This window comes from Heterocephalus glaber, unplaced genomic scaffold, assembly GCF_053883595.1.
Source record: "Heterocephalus glaber isolate CG9 unplaced genomic scaffold, H.glaber_assembly_v1.0 deba00001587, whole genome shotgun sequence".
NCBI classification, from domain to species: Eukaryota; Metazoa; Chordata; class Mammalia; order Rodentia; family Bathyergidae; genus Heterocephalus; species Heterocephalus glaber.
In genome coordinates, this window is record NW_028258365.1 from 4,022,772 (window position 1) to 4,040,274 (window position 17,503).

The 17,503-nt window shown below is 37.6% G+C and overlaps 1 protein-coding gene across 2 annotated transcripts in view; it reads right to left on the reverse strand.

Moving 5' to 3' along the window:
* Otud4 (OTU deubiquitinase 4) overlaps positions 1 to 17,503 on the reverse strand; it is a 52,998-nt gene that overhangs the window by 5,287 nt on the left and 30,208 nt on the right. For both annotated transcript variants that reach the window (XM_021247684.2, XM_087193338.1), the window contains exons 11-20: positions 14,787 to 14,881; positions 13,451 to 13,554; positions 13,163 to 13,349; positions 8,602 to 8,764; positions 6,242 to 6,365; positions 5,354 to 5,409; positions 4,555 to 4,635; positions 3,527 to 3,665; positions 2,269 to 2,529; positions 954 to 994 (exon numbers count right to left, since the gene is read on the reverse strand). In XM_021247684.2, coding sequence (XP_021103343.1) covers positions 954 to 994; positions 2,269 to 2,529; positions 3,527 to 3,665; positions 4,555 to 4,635; positions 5,354 to 5,409; positions 6,242 to 6,365; positions 8,602 to 8,764; positions 13,163 to 13,349; positions 13,451 to 13,554; positions 14,787 to 14,881 — 1,251 coding nt within the window. The remainder of the gene's footprint in view (positions 1 to 953; positions 995 to 2,268; positions 2,530 to 3,526; positions 3,666 to 4,554; positions 4,636 to 5,353; positions 5,410 to 6,241; positions 6,366 to 8,601; positions 8,765 to 13,162; positions 13,350 to 13,450; positions 13,555 to 14,786; positions 14,882 to 17,503) is intronic.

Below are 17,503 nucleotides of genomic sequence, written 5' to 3' on the forward strand. Positions count from 1 at the left end.
ATCACTCACTGACTCACTCACTCACTGTGTGACCCTCCCAGCCAATTAACTTGCCAGGGCCTACTGTACCAAGAAAATGATCTCCAATGACAGGACTCAACAATTCTAGGACCCCTCAGAGCCTCCTTTAACTAACTGCAAAGATTAAATTTAGAATTCTAATCAAAGAATGGTAATGCAAAACATGAAATACTCCAAATCCTTCCTCGGCAGGGTTTCAGCTAGAACCCAAAACACAAAGAAAATACAACCAGCCAATTGGTTAAATAAGCAATTAGATAAAGCCAACATTAACTAGATAAATACAAAACTAGGCAATGAATGCATCACACGCCTCATGAAACTGGACACTAGACCAGGAAGGTACTCCATTTCTTTTCGAAGTATCTAGAACCTAAAGAGATTAATTCAAGACAAAAGTCAGCCTAGCACTGACAGAGATGGCTTCTTTTAGGTTGATCACTTCCCACAGGACCACTCTGCGTATTAAAGAATAACCCTCCCATCTTATACAGTAATACATACTCTTACCTGTTACTTTAGTCCTTTCAACAACTGAGGCAGGTGAAAGAACTCTGATCCCATTCCATAAATAAATAAAGCTAAATTCAGAGATACTGAATGGTTTGCCCAAGACTAAAACAGTTGAAAACATTGAAGCAGAATGTCAAACCCAGATATTTCACCTAATTCCCCACTGAGAGCATTTCCGTAAGGTTGCCCAGGGACATGGTTAGTTCTTGAACATGCTCCTCCAAGGTTAAACCAATACCAAGAGAAAAGCAAGCAAAAACTGGAGCTTCTACTACCCCTCAAAACATACTGTTCTGTTCTGAAAATGCTGGTTTAAAAATGGTGAAATTTAGTGACCCTTGGAGTACTGATAGAATAGTTAACATGATGTAAACAGTAATCATTTAAAATAGTATTAAGAAAAGATACAATGTAAATACCTTCACACCAAGATTGAAGAAGAATCGAAGAATGTTCTTATCTGAAAGAGAATAATTACTCTACAAAACTATACTCCAACAAAGGTTTTATCATTCTAATCAATACAGTTCTAAAGATAATTCTACCTGCTAAAACTATGTTCTTTAACCTGTGATGTAAAACATTCAAACTGCAATATAACCAAAACCTAGGCTGTTGTTATAGGGTAATTCCAGACTCTATATGCTTCTTTCTATATTAACATCTAAACCCCAAAATGGTTTGAGATTTTTATGATTAAATGATGAATCTGTTTGAAAGACACTCAAATGCTCACTGTATTTCTTTTTCAACTTTTCTGTGGGGTTTTAAAAATTATGAAATAAAGATATTGGTGAAAATGGTAACATTTTTCCATAAACCTCACTCATTGGTAACATGATTAGTAGGATAATACTGTCCAGGTATCCATTTACCATTAGCCAGTTACCCATGGAATCAAACATCAAACCACTGAATAAAACAAATTATCCATACAAAACCAGGCAAACAGTATACAGGAAGCTGTTGCATTATCTCTTACAGTGTGACAAGAAATTTTGCAAACTACAAAATGGGGGTTCAGAGTGCTAATTCCTTAAAAATAAAAGGGGCCAGCAAATTTTAAAAGCATTTAAATAAAAACCATACAAATATGTTTCAATACCCTAATAAAAGCTATTACACATGTATTCAGTCCTCTCCAAAATTTTTTCCTTTTTCTTGCGGTGACAAAGTTTGAACCCAGAGTACTGTGCATGCTAGGCAAATGCTCTACCTATGAGCTATACCCCGAGACGCCTCCATAATTTTTTAATGAATAAAGTAACATAAGTAGTTCTCTAAACCAGAACCCTGTTAAGAAAACTTTGTAATATTCAGGTAACTGGTTAATGAAATTATTAACCTCTTACTTCAAAATGGTTTCATGGCTATTTAAAAATTACATGGGAGAGACACACACACTAAACACTAAACACAAAAAAGTTTTGCTAATAAAACCAAGCTGAGATAGAAGTGAATGAGCAATAGCCAAACCTTTGGTTTATTTCCCAAAGTCTTTCCTCTGGCTTACTAAGAAACCAGATCTCTAACTGCTATTTAATGTCTTCATTTCTGATCAACATGTTGTCATCAGCTTGAGCCACATGTGACTGTACTATTGAGCAGCTCGGGACAGTCCCATAGGCTGGTACAAGCCACCCAAAGGGAAAGTCATGCATGCACACAGCCCCACCGTGAATGTCTTCAACCTGTTTGTACCTTGATACCTAAAATCAATTAGAAAGGTCTCACCTTTAGGCAGGTCCTCCCCAGTCTGACACAGTGAATAAGGTGGTGCAATGGCTCGATCTCCTTTTTCGTTATAAGGAAACCCGGGATAGAGTGGGTCTTGGTAAAGGCTCAATGTCTGAGGCAAAGGCATTAAGGGCTGGTTAACTGCCTGTATTGACACAGGAACTGGAGAGGATGTCAAATGAGCTTGGGACACAGCAGAATCAGGTCCAGTGGTCAGAGTCTGTGTCACTGACAAAACTGGAATTTGAGCAGGGACACCTACAAAAGAGAGGTAAAGGGAATCAAAAACTAGAAAAAATTTAGCTCAGTGGTTTTGCCGCCTGCCTCACAAGCACAAGGTCCCGAGTTCAATCCCTGGTACCAAAAAAAAAAAAAAAAAATTTAAATATCACAGTTTGGGCCGGGGATTTAGCTCAGCAGTTTCGCCACCTGCTGCACAAGCACAAGGACCCGAGTTCAATCCCCGGTACCAAAAAAAAAAAAAAAAAAAAAACTAGAAAAAAGGTGAAAATAAATTTTCCTCCAGAAATGTAAGTTTACATTACAATGCTGCACACTGACAAAACCACTAAAATGGGCTGTTAACTAAACAGCTAAAGAAGTAATTGTAGTAGTACCCCAGGGCCTCACAGACACAGAATAAGCCCAGGAAACAAGCTCTGAATCAATGTCTTCTAACTGCAGCTCTCACAAACGTTTAAGACACAGAGCCCACAGAGGTGTCCAATCAGGAGCCATCAAGGGCTGGCCTGTAGTGGAACCATCCACAGCAAACAGTAGGACTGAGAGCACACCTCTACGAACACCACGCAAATAAATGAGGCACCCCACACTGGATGCACAGGCAAGTCGAGAATCACAGAGAGCTGTGAGGCTCCACACACCTAACCAGGCTCACTCAAGAATTTGAAGTCTAGCTAAATGTGGTGGCACAAGCCTGTAATCCCAGGACTCAATAGGCTGAGGCAAAAGGATCGCCACAAGTTCAAGGCCATCCTGGGTTACATAGTGAGTTCAAGGCCAGCTTGAACAACACAGCAAGACTCTTTCAAAAAAACAGAAACAGGGCCGGGGATTTAGCTCAGTGGCACCATACCTGCCTTGCTAGGCGTAAGGTCCTGAGTTTGATCCCCAGTACCAAAAAAACCCACCAGAAACAAAAAAAATATTCTGACTTGAAAGACATTTGCTGGTTGGTCAGTTGGTTGGTGGATGGGTAGGTAGGCGGTGGGTAGGAGTTTCTAAACTGTCTCACCTGTTGGTCCAAAAGTTGTAGGTTCACTTGGCCAGGCTGGCACAGTGGCTGGTAAAGAAGGCACCGCAGGAGTTAGATGTACCTCTGGAGAAACTTCAAGGGGAGCTGGATTTGACAAAGACACATGTTCTGCTGGCTTCTTCAGAAATGAGAGGTAGAAAAAGACAATAGGACATTTTGTTGAGACACTAATTTTGATCACATGTGCCTTGAGTTGCCTGCCTTGCATAGCACTAAAGTTTAAATGGTCCTTCTGGTCTCAGAATGAAAAAAAGCACAGTAACTAAAAATAATACGCAAATAAAGCTGGACGTGGTGGTACACACCTGTAATCTCATCACTCAGGAGGCTGAGGCAGGAGGCTTGTTGGTATTTTTTAAAGGTATATGAAATAAATAAATAAATAAATAAATATGAAGTAACCATTAATGGTGCTGGTAACTGCACCATAATGGTGCACCCTAAAATGTCTTAACATATAATTCAGTTTCCTTTCAAAAATCCAGTAGTAAAGCCTATTCACCATACAACAGTAGTGCAGGATACCAAATACAAATGCAACAAAACTAAACTTCCTCAAAACCGATTTAAAAGAACAGCCGGGGGGATTTAGCTCAGTGGTTTCGCCGCCTGCTGCACAAGCGCAAGGACCCAAGTTCAATTCCCCGGTACCAAAATAAAGAACAGCCAGAAAATGGCTATAAAATAACATTCTACAAACACTGGTAATATTTTAGACTAACCAACATCAAAATAAATTATGGAAAACCAGGTGTAGTGGTACACACCTGTAATCCCAGAACTCAGAGGAGGCTGAGGCGAGAGGATTTCGAGTTTGAGGCCAGCCTGGACTACATAACAAGACCATGTCTTAAAAACCAAAAAATTTAAATAAATTATAGAAGAATCATATCTGCACTTAAATTATGTTAGAATAAATTCTCCCATGCCCCACATAAATGTCTTGTTTGTAAAAGGGCAGGAAACCCAGAAGCTGGGACACTCAAATGTCAAATATCACAACTTACTTGTTCTGCAGGAGACGGGCACTCCAATTTCTTTGACTTTGATGGTGATGAAACTCTTGTACATTTATCATCATTAAGACTCTTTGGATACCAAAGAAAAAAGAAACACAAAAAGAGGCGATTCTGTATTCCAAAGATCCAGATTATAGGATAATTGTGGTTGCCTTCATAATTCACTCTAACTGCATCTGACAGAACTCTCTCCCAACAGAAAATGTTACCCAATTACACCTGGTCTTCAACAAGCAGGTTAACTTTCCACCTATATGTCTAGATCATATCAAAATACTGAGCAGTTTTCATTTAGGCCATGGCTTCAAACAGCAAAGTGTTCTCCTCTATAACTATCAATGTACTATTAGTAGTGTGGTGGAGAGTAAAAGCTCTTTTGTCAGTTAAGGCATGTGAAGTACCTTGAACAGATGGTTGTATTTGTGAGCAACTTCCCCTCAAGTTCCACCATCCTTTCCATGTTTTTATACTTCACTACTACAATTATACAATGTTGAAATCAGGCTGAGCACAGTGCCACATGCCTGTAATCCCAGCTATTCGGGAGGCTGAGGCAGGAGGACTGATTGTAAATTTGAAGCCAGTCGAGGCAACTTAGCAAGACTGTTTCCCAAAAAATTTTTTTAAATGCAGGGGATGTAGCTCAGTGGCAGAGTGCCTGTCTAGCATGTGTAAGTCCCTGGGTTCAATCACCAGTACGGAAAAAAAAATTAAAATCATTTCTCTCTTCTTTTTCTATGCTATCAGTGTCAAAGGAAAAGATTCAATTAGTATATAAAAGTTTTACCTCTGATGTGCCTGGCTCAGGTTTTTTGTCCAAGTGAGTATGTCCATGAGTAGATTCTAACAGATCAAGACAAAAATAAGGCCTCGTCAACCACCAGTCAAGATTGAAAACAACAAAATATGAAGATTTTTTAAAAATCAAAAGTACTATTTGAATCATATTTACAGTAGTCAGTGAAATCCGCAGTTTTTAGAGTAATGTTTATCATGGTTTATCCTGAATCAATGTTCCTCTCCAACAGTCAGATACTGACATTAGATAAACTACTTAACAATTTGAAAGACACTTTTATCCCAATACAATCATCCCCCCTTATCCATAGGGAATACATTCCAGTAGATGCCCAAAGCTGTGGACAGTGTCCAATTTTACATTTTTCCTGTACTGACAGTACTGACAGTTTATAAAGTAGCCACCATAAGAGATTAATAACAATAACTAATAATAAAACAGAACAATATATTGTAATAAAAGTTACACACAACATGTGGTCTTAAAATATCTTCTTATACTTTCACCTTTTCACTAAAGGAAGCGCTCTGGCTTCTCTTGGTATAATCATCACTACTCAAGTTCTGGGACAATTACTAAAACAAGCCATAGTCCGTGGCAAGTGACTGCTGGGCAGCACACACAGTGTGGATTCACTGGTCAAAAGGAAGATTCACATCCAAGTGGGAAGAAGCAGGATGGCAGAAGATCTCATTATGTTACTCACAACAGCACGTACTTTAAAACTTATGAATTATTTCTGGAATTTTCCATTTATTATTTTTAAATCACAGCTGAACTCAGGTAACTTCAACTGCAGAAAGCAAAACTGCAGATAAGGGAAAAACAGGATACAGATCTCTCTAGCTTCTGCTTTCAAATGATGAAATGACATACCTTTGTCTTTTCGTTCTTCTGTATCCATTCTCCGCCTATTCCCTTTTCTATCACTTACATGTGATGATTTTCTCTGGGCACATGAGTTGCTACTCTGAGAAGCCGACTGACTGACTGATGAGCTCTTTAAAAGGAACAAAATCCAACATTGTGTGTTAAAAATTTATAATGAATCTTACCCTTTATACTTCTAAAATCTCAAAATTCAAAGCCATACACATACTATATTGTTTGTTTTCAGACAGAGTCTCACTACGTAATTCAGTCTGGCCTTGAACTCACTATGTACCCTAGGTTGGCCATGAACTCACAGCAATCTTCCTGCCTCAGCCTCCTAAAGTGCTGGGATACAGGAATGTATCACCACACCCAACTTCAAAGCCCTATTTTTCTATTTTTCACTAATATGTGTTTGTAATACATAATTATATTCCCCCTGGGCAGTAGGTCCATGTACATAACACATCTCAATTCCTCTTGTCATCCCCTTTCCTTCCTGGTCCGCTCCCCAATTCTTGTTCCCCATTTGTAAAACATTTATCTCCCTATTTCCTGTTATCTATCTTCTATTTTGCTCTTTCTTTATATTTTGAGTTTCTTATATAAGAGAAACCATGCAATATTTACTTCTGTGTGTCTGATTTATTTCACTTTACATTATGGTCTCAAGGTGCACTCGTTTTCCTACAAATAACTCAAGTTTATCTTTCTTTAGAGTAGAGCAGTACTCCACTGTACATAAATACACTTTCTTCTTCCATTCATCTGTGATGGACCTATAGGCTGATTCCAAGATTTATCTATTATGTACTTTGCTGCTATAAACATAGCCCTATATTTTACCTGATACTACAAATGATAGCATCTAGGACCCATATTTAATTATATATATGCTCTGCATTAACAGTCTGATTAGCAACCAGACCTTCAGCCTAAATTAGTAGGGAGACTTCTTCATATGCTCAATTTCCAGAAGCCACCCTAACCAAACTTTCATCTTGCAACTTACATTCTTTGCACAAATAACAGCATCCTGTGTACCAACATTCCAAAGAAATCATTCAGAGCCACAGTCCTTTGTGAAGGAGAAGAAAATCTAAGTGCGAATTAGCAGATACAGTACAGCAGGATTCTTATCGCTGAAATGCTACTGACTGTTAGGGCAAATCACATTAGGATCTGCACAAAATGTAACCTAACTGGTGAAACAAAGAGCCTGGAGTAAGTCAGGGTTTTATGCTAAATTACGACTGAAGGTCCCTAAGTTCCTATTATAGAACTCCAAGTAAATGTTTCACCTAGGTAAGAGAATCTTAGACCTCACTTATAGATTTCTAGAAAACAAAACTGAACTACTAATATATCCAACACTGAGTCACACTCAAGAGTGTAAAAATAACGAGGACAAAGACCTCATTTTAATAACAAAAAAAATTTCAGTCTGTGCCCAAATCATAATAATTATACTTTTGACTACACACTAACTGAAAAGAGGCAAAAAGGTATGATGAATATGAGCTTAAATGATTTGTAGTTACCTATCATATTAAACACTTTTTCAACTGAGTTCCCCCTCAGACCTCTAAGAATTACACAGCTAGAAAAGAGCACTAAGAATATGAGGCTCTAATGTATCATGCTGGGGCAGTGGGACTCCGCAACACACCAGGCTATTTGCAAACACCGTTACCAATAGGGATCACAGGTCATTTGAATACCACTTACCAAGACTTCAAAGACCACAGGCACGGGGTTCCCAATACCAAGAACAAGTCAGTTATGTCTTCCCTGTCTTGACAATGAGTCCTTGTTACCTACCCAACAATGGTTTGCCCTGACTCCTCCCAAAAAAGTTAAGAAACCCAGAAGGAGAGAGAACATGTCTTTTATTGGAGAAGCAACCACACGTGAATCACAACCCAATGTTTGACACATGAAGTAAGGATTGATTATACCATAGGACTACATGTGCTGCCACCTACAACAGCAAACACTGGAAAGACAGCTCTCACTGTACGTGCCAGGATCTGGATATACTTACTGAACACTGACGAGTTTCCCAATTTTATCAATGTATCTTCCTCTGGATTAACAGTCTCATGATCACATTATTTTTGCTGGCAAATTAAGCGTGCCTTGCTTCAAAAGAAAATACTAACCACAAGTGAGCAAATCAACTTACTTGCCTAGACGCTGCCACCAACTTTTCAGTAATAGCTCTAGACCTACTCATGTAAAAAAATGTGAAAAGGAGGGAGAATATATGATCCTAAAGGTTACAGATTATTAGCCCACCATTAGAAACTATATTTAAAAGGATTTGTACGCATTAATCTTTTAAAATCTCTTTTTATACATACAGAAAGTGCTGGGAAAGCCTGCTCATCTCTGTTCTGAATTTCATAGAGTAAGCGAGATTCTTCTATGGCTTGCTTCTCTCTGCGCTCTTCCGGGGAGAGGCCAAAATAGTGAGTTTCTCGACTCATGTGATCAAAATCTTCAACTCGCTCACGGTCAGGTTTTCTGTCAAATGAAACATTCTTGTCAGAAAAAGAAAAAGGAAACAACACAAAATATACTGAGCACCTAAAATAATAGTATCTGTTTTGCAATACAAGTATTTGGCCAAGTTAACTACACTGTGACATTTCAGAACTTTTGGAAACCTAGTTAATAAAAGTTTAGCAAATAAAAACTCCTATACCATTAAGCTACCTTACACAAAAAAGGACAATGGGGGAGAAAAATAGAAACCATAAAATTCACTTCCAATATAAAATTTAAAACGCTTATATTTCTGCCTTGATGAAAAGAAAAATACGTCTTCTTTATGCCATACTCCAATACTTTTATAAGAGTTTGCTCTCCAAAAAAAGAAGCTTTACTAGTTTAGGTCTCATGAACATTCTAATGATCAGGCCGGGGATTAAGCTCAGTGGCACTGCGCCTGCCTTGCTACAGCAAGGTCCTGAGTTCGATCCCCAGTACTGAAAAAAAAAAGAGAACATTCTAATGATCAGTTCTAAATATAGGTTAATGGCCAAATAAGACACTGGGCCCATCTTGTTATTGACACCACCAAGGGAGATGGAGAGCTAAAAAGAATGTGCCAGGCTGGAGAGTAACGACACAGACAATACTGCTGTTATGTCAATGTAACTGTGCCCAGAGATGGCAGACAAACTCATGAATATAGTAGTCTATATACAACTCCAATGTTTTTATACGGTTTATAACCACTGAAAGCTATATAAGCAGTATTTCTACCATTTCTAACAATAGTTAGGACAGTCGGAAACAAAAATTCAAAATTTTCAGGAAAAATGTCATAGAACAAAAATATAATCTTCCTAAAAAGAATGGAAGTAACACACTATAATATAATCTGATTCTTTTACTTCTGAAATAAACAGCTATTGCCCATCCTCAGATGGTCTCACTCACATCCACAATCTAATTCCAACCTGGCAGATGTCAATCCCAACTGTACTAGCAAAAAGACGAGAGTGCAAATCTGGACCTTCACAATCTTACATCATGCCTTCTCAAACCTCAGTGGTAAAAGACCCACAGATAACTTAGTAAGCTGTCAGGAGTTTGGAAAATGAATACCACCTACCACTGTCTCCTACTATCCAGAAACATTACTGCTACTCTGTGGTTTTCATCTTACCCTCACCTACCACACAGAATCAACTCCTTCCTATTTTCACTAAGCTTAAAAGAGGCGTTCAGCAACATTTCCTGCACAACCACATAAACGAATGCATACATGGAGTCTTGCTTTGTCTGTGCATGTGTGTATGTGTGTGTATGGGTTTTGTTTCTCAAGAGGAAAAAATGGTATCAATGAGAAAGAGATGAGAAAGTAAGACACCACGAAGGGTTCATACCTAGTATTACAGTTCTTCTATGACTAGAATTTAAAACTGATGTGTTCATGGAAAATAAAGTGAAGATGAACACTAGCAGGCTTAAATCAATTGGATTATTAGGTATAAAAATCAAATGCTGCTTAGGTTTTAAAAAATCTTTAATATTCAATAATCAGCAATTTTCTAAATTGGTTTCAATATAGCAGTAAAATTCACCACCATACACAAAATGGAAAAGACATACTAATCTATGCTAACTGCAAACACCACTAGGTTTCTAATTCTATCAGAAGTTCTCTAAAGCTTCATGACTTAACTACCTTGTCACATACTATCAAGTGTTTTTATAAAGGAAATAATATACAGTCAACCTAAGAAAGAGAAAAGGATCCTAATAAGAAAAAGACATTCATCTAAGCATAGCATTAAAAGTATTATCAATAGTAAACATCTGAGTACTCTACCAATTCCTAGGAGACTGTAATCAACACCAGAAACACACTGAATATAAATTCAGTTTGTGATTAATAAAACAATACTTAACTAGCCATTTAGTGACTTATATGTATTTTTCTTCCTTTTTTTTCTGTGGTACTGGGATTGAATTTAGGGCCTTCACACTGAGGTACATACCCAGCCCTTTTCAAATTTTATTTTATTTTGAGACAAGGCCTCACTAAGTTGCAAGAACGCCTGCGCCGGGCTCAAGCTCGCAATCCTCTTGCCTCACTCAGCCCCCCAGAGTGCTGGCATATGACACCACACCCAGATGGCTCTATTTAATTTATTGGTTTATTTTTTTTTACTTCTTAAAACCGTAAAGAATACTCTGGTCTTCAGAGAGGGAAAATGCTTCTTTTCTCATCCATCAAAAAATGATAATTTTGGGCCGGAGATTTAGCTCAGTGGTTCCGGTGCCTGCCTCGCAAGCGCAAGGTCCCCAATTCGATCCCCAGTACCAAAATTTAAAAATGACAATTTTATTAAAGAAATTTCTGCCTATGACTTTCCAATAGTTACTTTATATTTTTAGGTTTCTGAAATTAATATTCAAAATAAGTCAATCTCTTAAATTACTTTATTTGCATATTAGGTAGGCTACCACCAGGTGCTAGTGAAGTCTGGTCAATGTCCAAACACAGTCACAAATACTTGATCAGTGATAAGAATTCCATTCGTTTGGGAGAAGTAACCCACCAGGGAACAGGGGTCCACTGCACTTTTTTGCTAGGTGTGCCCAGAATACAAGGCTCTGATCACTCTTTACCCAGGCCATTCTCAGGGTTTCTAGCAGTGAGCAACCTTGAGGGTAAGTTATGTCTTCCTTCCAACTGATTTTAGTTATTTGTTCCCGTTAGAATTTCTAGAAATCTAAATCAGACACAATGAATGGCACATACCTGTGAACCCAGGCACTCAGAAAGGTGAGGTGGGAGGATCACAAGTTCCAGGCCAGCCTGGGCAATTTAATGAGTTCCTATTTCAAAATAAGTTTTAAAAAGGGCTGAGGATGTACCTTAATGGTAGAGCACTTGCCTAGCACTCATGTGGCCCTGGGTTCAATCCCGGTACCCTGCCATACAAAAGCACTTTCTGAAAACCTAGATTATGAGTACACATATATTTCATATACATATATATAAATAATAGCTCTGAAAGGATACAGAAAAGTCTGTTAATCCTGGATGCCTCTTTAGACGAAAACCAGATCACAAAGAAAACAAATGAATAACCTTTTGGATGGTTTAGGTTCAACAATATAAATTTACTTCCTATCCTAAATACTTTAAGTCTTCTAAAATAGATCTGAAGAATTTATTATGGAGTGAATTTATCCAAAAGATATGTTCAAGTACCTAGCTCCTGGTACCTGTGTATGTGACCTTATTTAGAAAAGGTCTTTTCAGATGTAATCAAGTTGACATGAGGTCAATTGGAGTTGGGTAAAACCTAAAACCCAACATGACTAGTGTCTTGTGAGAAGAGAAAAGATAAAGACACACGGGCAGAACACCAAGTGATGATGGAAGCACAGACTGGGTTGACACACCTCCAAGCCACCAAGGAACTCCCAAAGCTTATAGGCAGTCTTAAAACATGGCCCCATGACAACAGGATTTCAGACTTCCAACCACAGAACTAGAACTTCCGTTGTTTTGTGCTAACTAGTCTACAGCACAGCCCCAGGGAACTAATACATTATTGATAAATGTCAGCCTAAGAATCTACAACTCTGTCTTGAAGATGTTAGATACCTTTAAAGACAAAATGCTAAGTACACTCCCAAGAAAAAGGAATACCCAAATACCAAAAATAAAGAGCAAAGCTTGACAAGCAAATAAGCTGATGCTACAGCTCTTCATGCACTTAGATGGCCAATTACAGTACCTAGGACAGCACCAGCACTGCCTGCAGACAAGGCCACATGCACATAAAGGTGTTTCTACGGAAGACACACCCTCTTGAAGAAAGCTCCACCAAAGGTCTGTAAACTACTCACAAGAAGCGTAGATTAGGGAAGAATTAAAATCCACAAAACAAGAAGTATGACCCTAAAGGTTGTCTCTGAATAGACACAATGCTGATGTTATTTCAAAGTTAAACAAACCTAAAACTTGTAGCTCCATTCAGTACTAGAGATATCACCACAAATAATCAAAATCAAGACCAAGTTTTGGTAGCTTAAATTCCTATACAAATGGGAGCATCCTCACCCTTCAAGGATTTAGGAAAGCAATTTGGAATCCAATGCGTACCATATTACAAGCAACCAGAAAACTATAAAGTACAGTACCAGGATAAGAGTAAGATTTAGCTAGAACAGAAAACTTACAAATCATCTGAAAAATATCATTCAAAAATAAAAACTGTAAGAAATTTGTTTTCCTAAAATACTTCCTTGAGTTGTTCAAAGATTATAAAGAAGTGAAATATTCACACGGTGTTTTATCAACAATACTTTGAATACTATAGTACAGACAAGTATTTGAACAAAGTACAACCACTTCCCCTTGATTTCCCATTCTCTTGCATTCAGGAAGGTTACCTTATGATCTGTGAGGGTGTCCTGCTAATATTTTTGTGCTCACTGGAAGATTTTTGAGACTGGGACCCTGAAGAATGACTAGAGAATGCATGTTGTCTTACACCCGTAGGATGCTGTAGTCGAGGAGGTAGTGCTGATGGGGCTTTGATTGGCTTGCTCGGATTCTTTGGCCCTCTGAAATCCGTGTCTGTGGTAAGAACCCAAAAAATATCTCATAATTTTCCTGTTTTGAACAACTTCAAGTACCCCATCCCTATCCCAAAGAAATGACCACTTATGAGCTCCTACCAGAATAGAAATTTTGTCCAGAACTGGAAGGTTTCTTTGTCTTTTTTCCAGACACTGTGTTCCAGCTTTCTAGAGGAGTTGGTTTGAGGTTCTTTGATCCATGTCTTCAAAAGAAGGAAAAGACAATAACCTAAAACATTCCTACTAAGAACACAAACATATTTATTGTCCACTAATGTAAGAATTTCCAGTTTTAGTTCTTACATTTAAAAAACTAGAATTCAAGTACATTTACCAATCCAGTCTTAATCCTAATCAAATAAAATAACAAGTCAAAAGCACATTTTCTAACCAAAAAAAAAGACCTTAAATATAATCTATGCAAAAAGTAATAAGGAACAACTGCCATTCTACTATTCTTTTTTTTTTTTTTTCTTTTGGTATCAGGGATTGACCTCAGGACCTTTCGCTTGCAAGGCAGGCGGTGGCACCGCTGAGCTAAAATCCCTGGACCCCATTCTACTATTCTAGCATCAAATTATACTGTAGTTGGGCAAGGGATTTAGCTCAGTGGTGCTGCCGCCTGCCTTGCAAGTGCAAGATCCTGAGTTTGATCCCTGGTACCAAGAGAAAAAAAAAAAAAAAAAAAAAGGAGGAAAAAATATACTGTAGTTAAGGTGGTGAGGGAGGCCCTTACTCTGTTACTGACACATGTGAGTATCTATTGGAGAAATAGTATGATGTCTGGATTTGCTTTAAAACATTCCAACTTCATTCTCATTAAAAAATAAATTTAATTCTAAATATTAGAGAAAAATTAGAAAAGATTGTTCAATGCTTTGAGATGGTAAAACTGAGTGCCAGTTCTCTGGGGCTCCCTGTACTATCTCCTTACATATTTATGTGTGTTTAAAATAATCCACAGTAAAGGTTAAGGACTGATTTACTACTGTTTTCTCAGAATAAAGGCAACAGCAACCAAAACAAAAGGTGCTTTAAAATAACACTGTAATAACCAAGTCAACAGTAATTTACTGCCCTATCTGACATTTACTGAATGCTAACTACATGCAATGCAGCACTAACTGAAAGTAGAAATGAGTATCATTCCTGCTTTCTAAAGCGTCCACTTCATAATCCAGTCAATTGCTCAAACTGCCTTCATGAAGAATGACACATTTTAAACTGTAAGCAATAAAATAAGTAATCCTTATTTAAAATCTGCCAACATGCAAAATACTCAGTTTGAATTCAAACTATTTTTCTGAAGATGTGACTGAATATACTATTTATAAACACGCAATACCTTCCACTGAATTTGTAAATACTCAAGGCCATTTAGAAATTGTGAGCTAAATGGAAGAAGCAGCGAATGTCTTAGCAGAAGAGTACATACTTTTTTCCCAGGTCTTCAACCAAAACTGGTCCATTTTCAGAGTTAACTTCCTGACTGTCTGCATTAGAAAATTTTCCAATGTGATCCAATCTAACCTTTTGAACAATGCCAAAAAGAAAAATCAGTAATCTGTTCCCTTGATTTAATGAGCAGTTTTTACATTTTTACTGTCTTCAATTAAAGAGAAAATAAATGTTTATTGGGAAAAATAAAGGTCATAAAAGTGGACAATAAAATGTTTCCCTAAGCTCCCAGATCGCCATACTTCTACCTAAAAGAAAAACTTCTCTTGATTATCCTTCCGAAATTTTTCTAAATTATTCTTCTAGTTAGTCCAAGGAGAAGTGTAAGTACAATCTACTAAAGCTCCAAATGAGTAAGAGACAACCAACCCTGGCTCTGAATGCAGGGCAATAGTATCATGTACCCTAGGCTTCTAGACCTGGCTTCACTAACAAGCAAATGACTTTAGAAAAGTTACTTGCATCCCTCCATTTCCTCATATGCAAAGTGGAGCTAATAATAGTACCTATCTCAGAGAAGCCCTGGAGATGAAATAAGGTAGGCCTATCACATACATAAAGGACACCAACATGCACAAAGCAGCCACTCTACAAATGAGAGCAACTATTATTACAATTATTACTGTCTTCCCTTTTGTTATGAAAAATGTATACTGTGACTTTTCTCCCTAAAAACAGATGCATCAACTGTTCTCTAACACACAAATGGAAGTTCTCAATTGTAGTAACAAACGAGTAAGTCTTAGGCTTTGTTGCTATAGATAAATTGCACATGTTGAACTGTGGACCTGTCAATCACTGCACTGGATGCACAATACATGAACCACAACTTGAAGCAACCTATTTTTATGCTCCTAGTAGATAAAAGTCCTCAAACTGATATTTCATTCCTCAGTAAAAAGACAGTTTTATTTCCTCTCTTCTAGAGTTTTACAGTAAGACCTCAACTTTTCTTCTTTGAGACGAGATCTCACCTCAAACTAGTAGTGATCCTCCTGCTCAGCCTTGCAAGTTCTGAGATTACCTGAAGTTATTCTGATTGAAAGTTTACTCTGTCTTACACACTTGCGTAAATAAAAGTCACATGAGTTATCCCAATTTTTTTTAAGATTTAAAATAAATTTTACCCAAATTAAATGGTTAAAAAAAAGGAGAAACAAAATATCCTAAAAAGGAAAAAATTAAAACAAGTATCAGCTTTACCATCTACCACGGCATCTGTTTTGCCAAAAGAAATTTCAAACTCAAAGTACGGCACAAGATAAGCAACAGCCTTTTTTCTGTTAAAGGAGGGGAAAAGGAAGGCCTCTAAGCCTTGGGTTAAGTACTTGTCTTTTTTGTTCTCTTTCAAGTTTTTCAAGTCAGTGTAGTAAAAGCTTCTACAACTCCATTTGCAATTAGAACACTTTCTGACAATTCCACGCAGAAGTATTTAAATGAATCATCATCTTCCTCACCTTTCAAATATCCCAGAATTAAAATATGATTAAAAGTTCCTAAACTAAACTGTTACTGATGCCACAGATATAATCCTAGTCAGATACTGTACTTTTCATGCAAATCAATTTATCATAAAGTAAATGTGTCCTCCACCTGTTAAGAAGAAATGTTTGCCAATGGCTGTTTTAAATAAGTTTTAAAATATGAGACTTTTTTTGATGACAATTATTTCTAATGAAAACTATTACAAATTTTTGGGTGTATAGGGGGCATCCTTGTCTTTTTGAAATAGTATTTTCCATAAATACAGAAAAGGAACCTTGAAATTATGTTATCCAGGGTTTCTCCAGCCTTAGCACTATGTACACTTTGAACCAGATAATTCTTGGTTGAGGAGTGGCTCTCCTATGCACTACAGTATGAAGTAGGATCAAAACATGCAGTGAATGTTTAAATGTTTTAAAATTTATTGGAATAAATTTGTCAGGAACATGTTTCCACCACCTTGAACCACTGGTGGTTACATGCATGACTATTCCACCCAGTGGTACTTTCCCATGCCCCTGATGGGACAGTCATGCATGTACCACTGGTAGTTCAAGCCTGCAAGAATAACACGTTCAAATCAGAGCCACCCAGCAACAAGACATATGAAGTACAGTCCCATCATGAACATGTTAATCTCCCTCAAAATCCTCCTCCTTACTTAAAACACACTTATCCCATCATTCTTGCCACTTGCTTAAACAGTTCTGGAGGTCCTCTTTCCTGATGTGAACAAAATTAAGAATGACGCTGTTGAGGGCCATCCAACAGAAAGGCTCATATAAACATTAAAATGTGTCCTCATCCAGCAACTCACTGACTTTACACTATGTGACTTCTGGCTCTTCCCGCAAGTCAAGTCAAAATGATCATTAAAAGTAAACATCTTACATCAGTTCGGGACATCAAGGCAGCAATGACAGCACAACTAAAGACACAAAAGTGAACTTCCAGCACTGCTTCAGAAAGTAGCAAGAGAGATGGAGTAGGTGTGTTTGAAGAGAGGAAGAGGATTTTTGATAAGGATTAACAGCAATGTGTCCTCTACTGTAGGAAAAAAAAATTTTAATTAAACATATTCTCTCAGATGTTTGGCCATTTATTTGGCCTCCACGTACTAGATGTCAGAAGCAACCTACCAGCTTTGATCATTAAAGATGTCTTCAGACACTGGTAAATGTAGCCTAGGGATCAGGGAACAAAAATCAC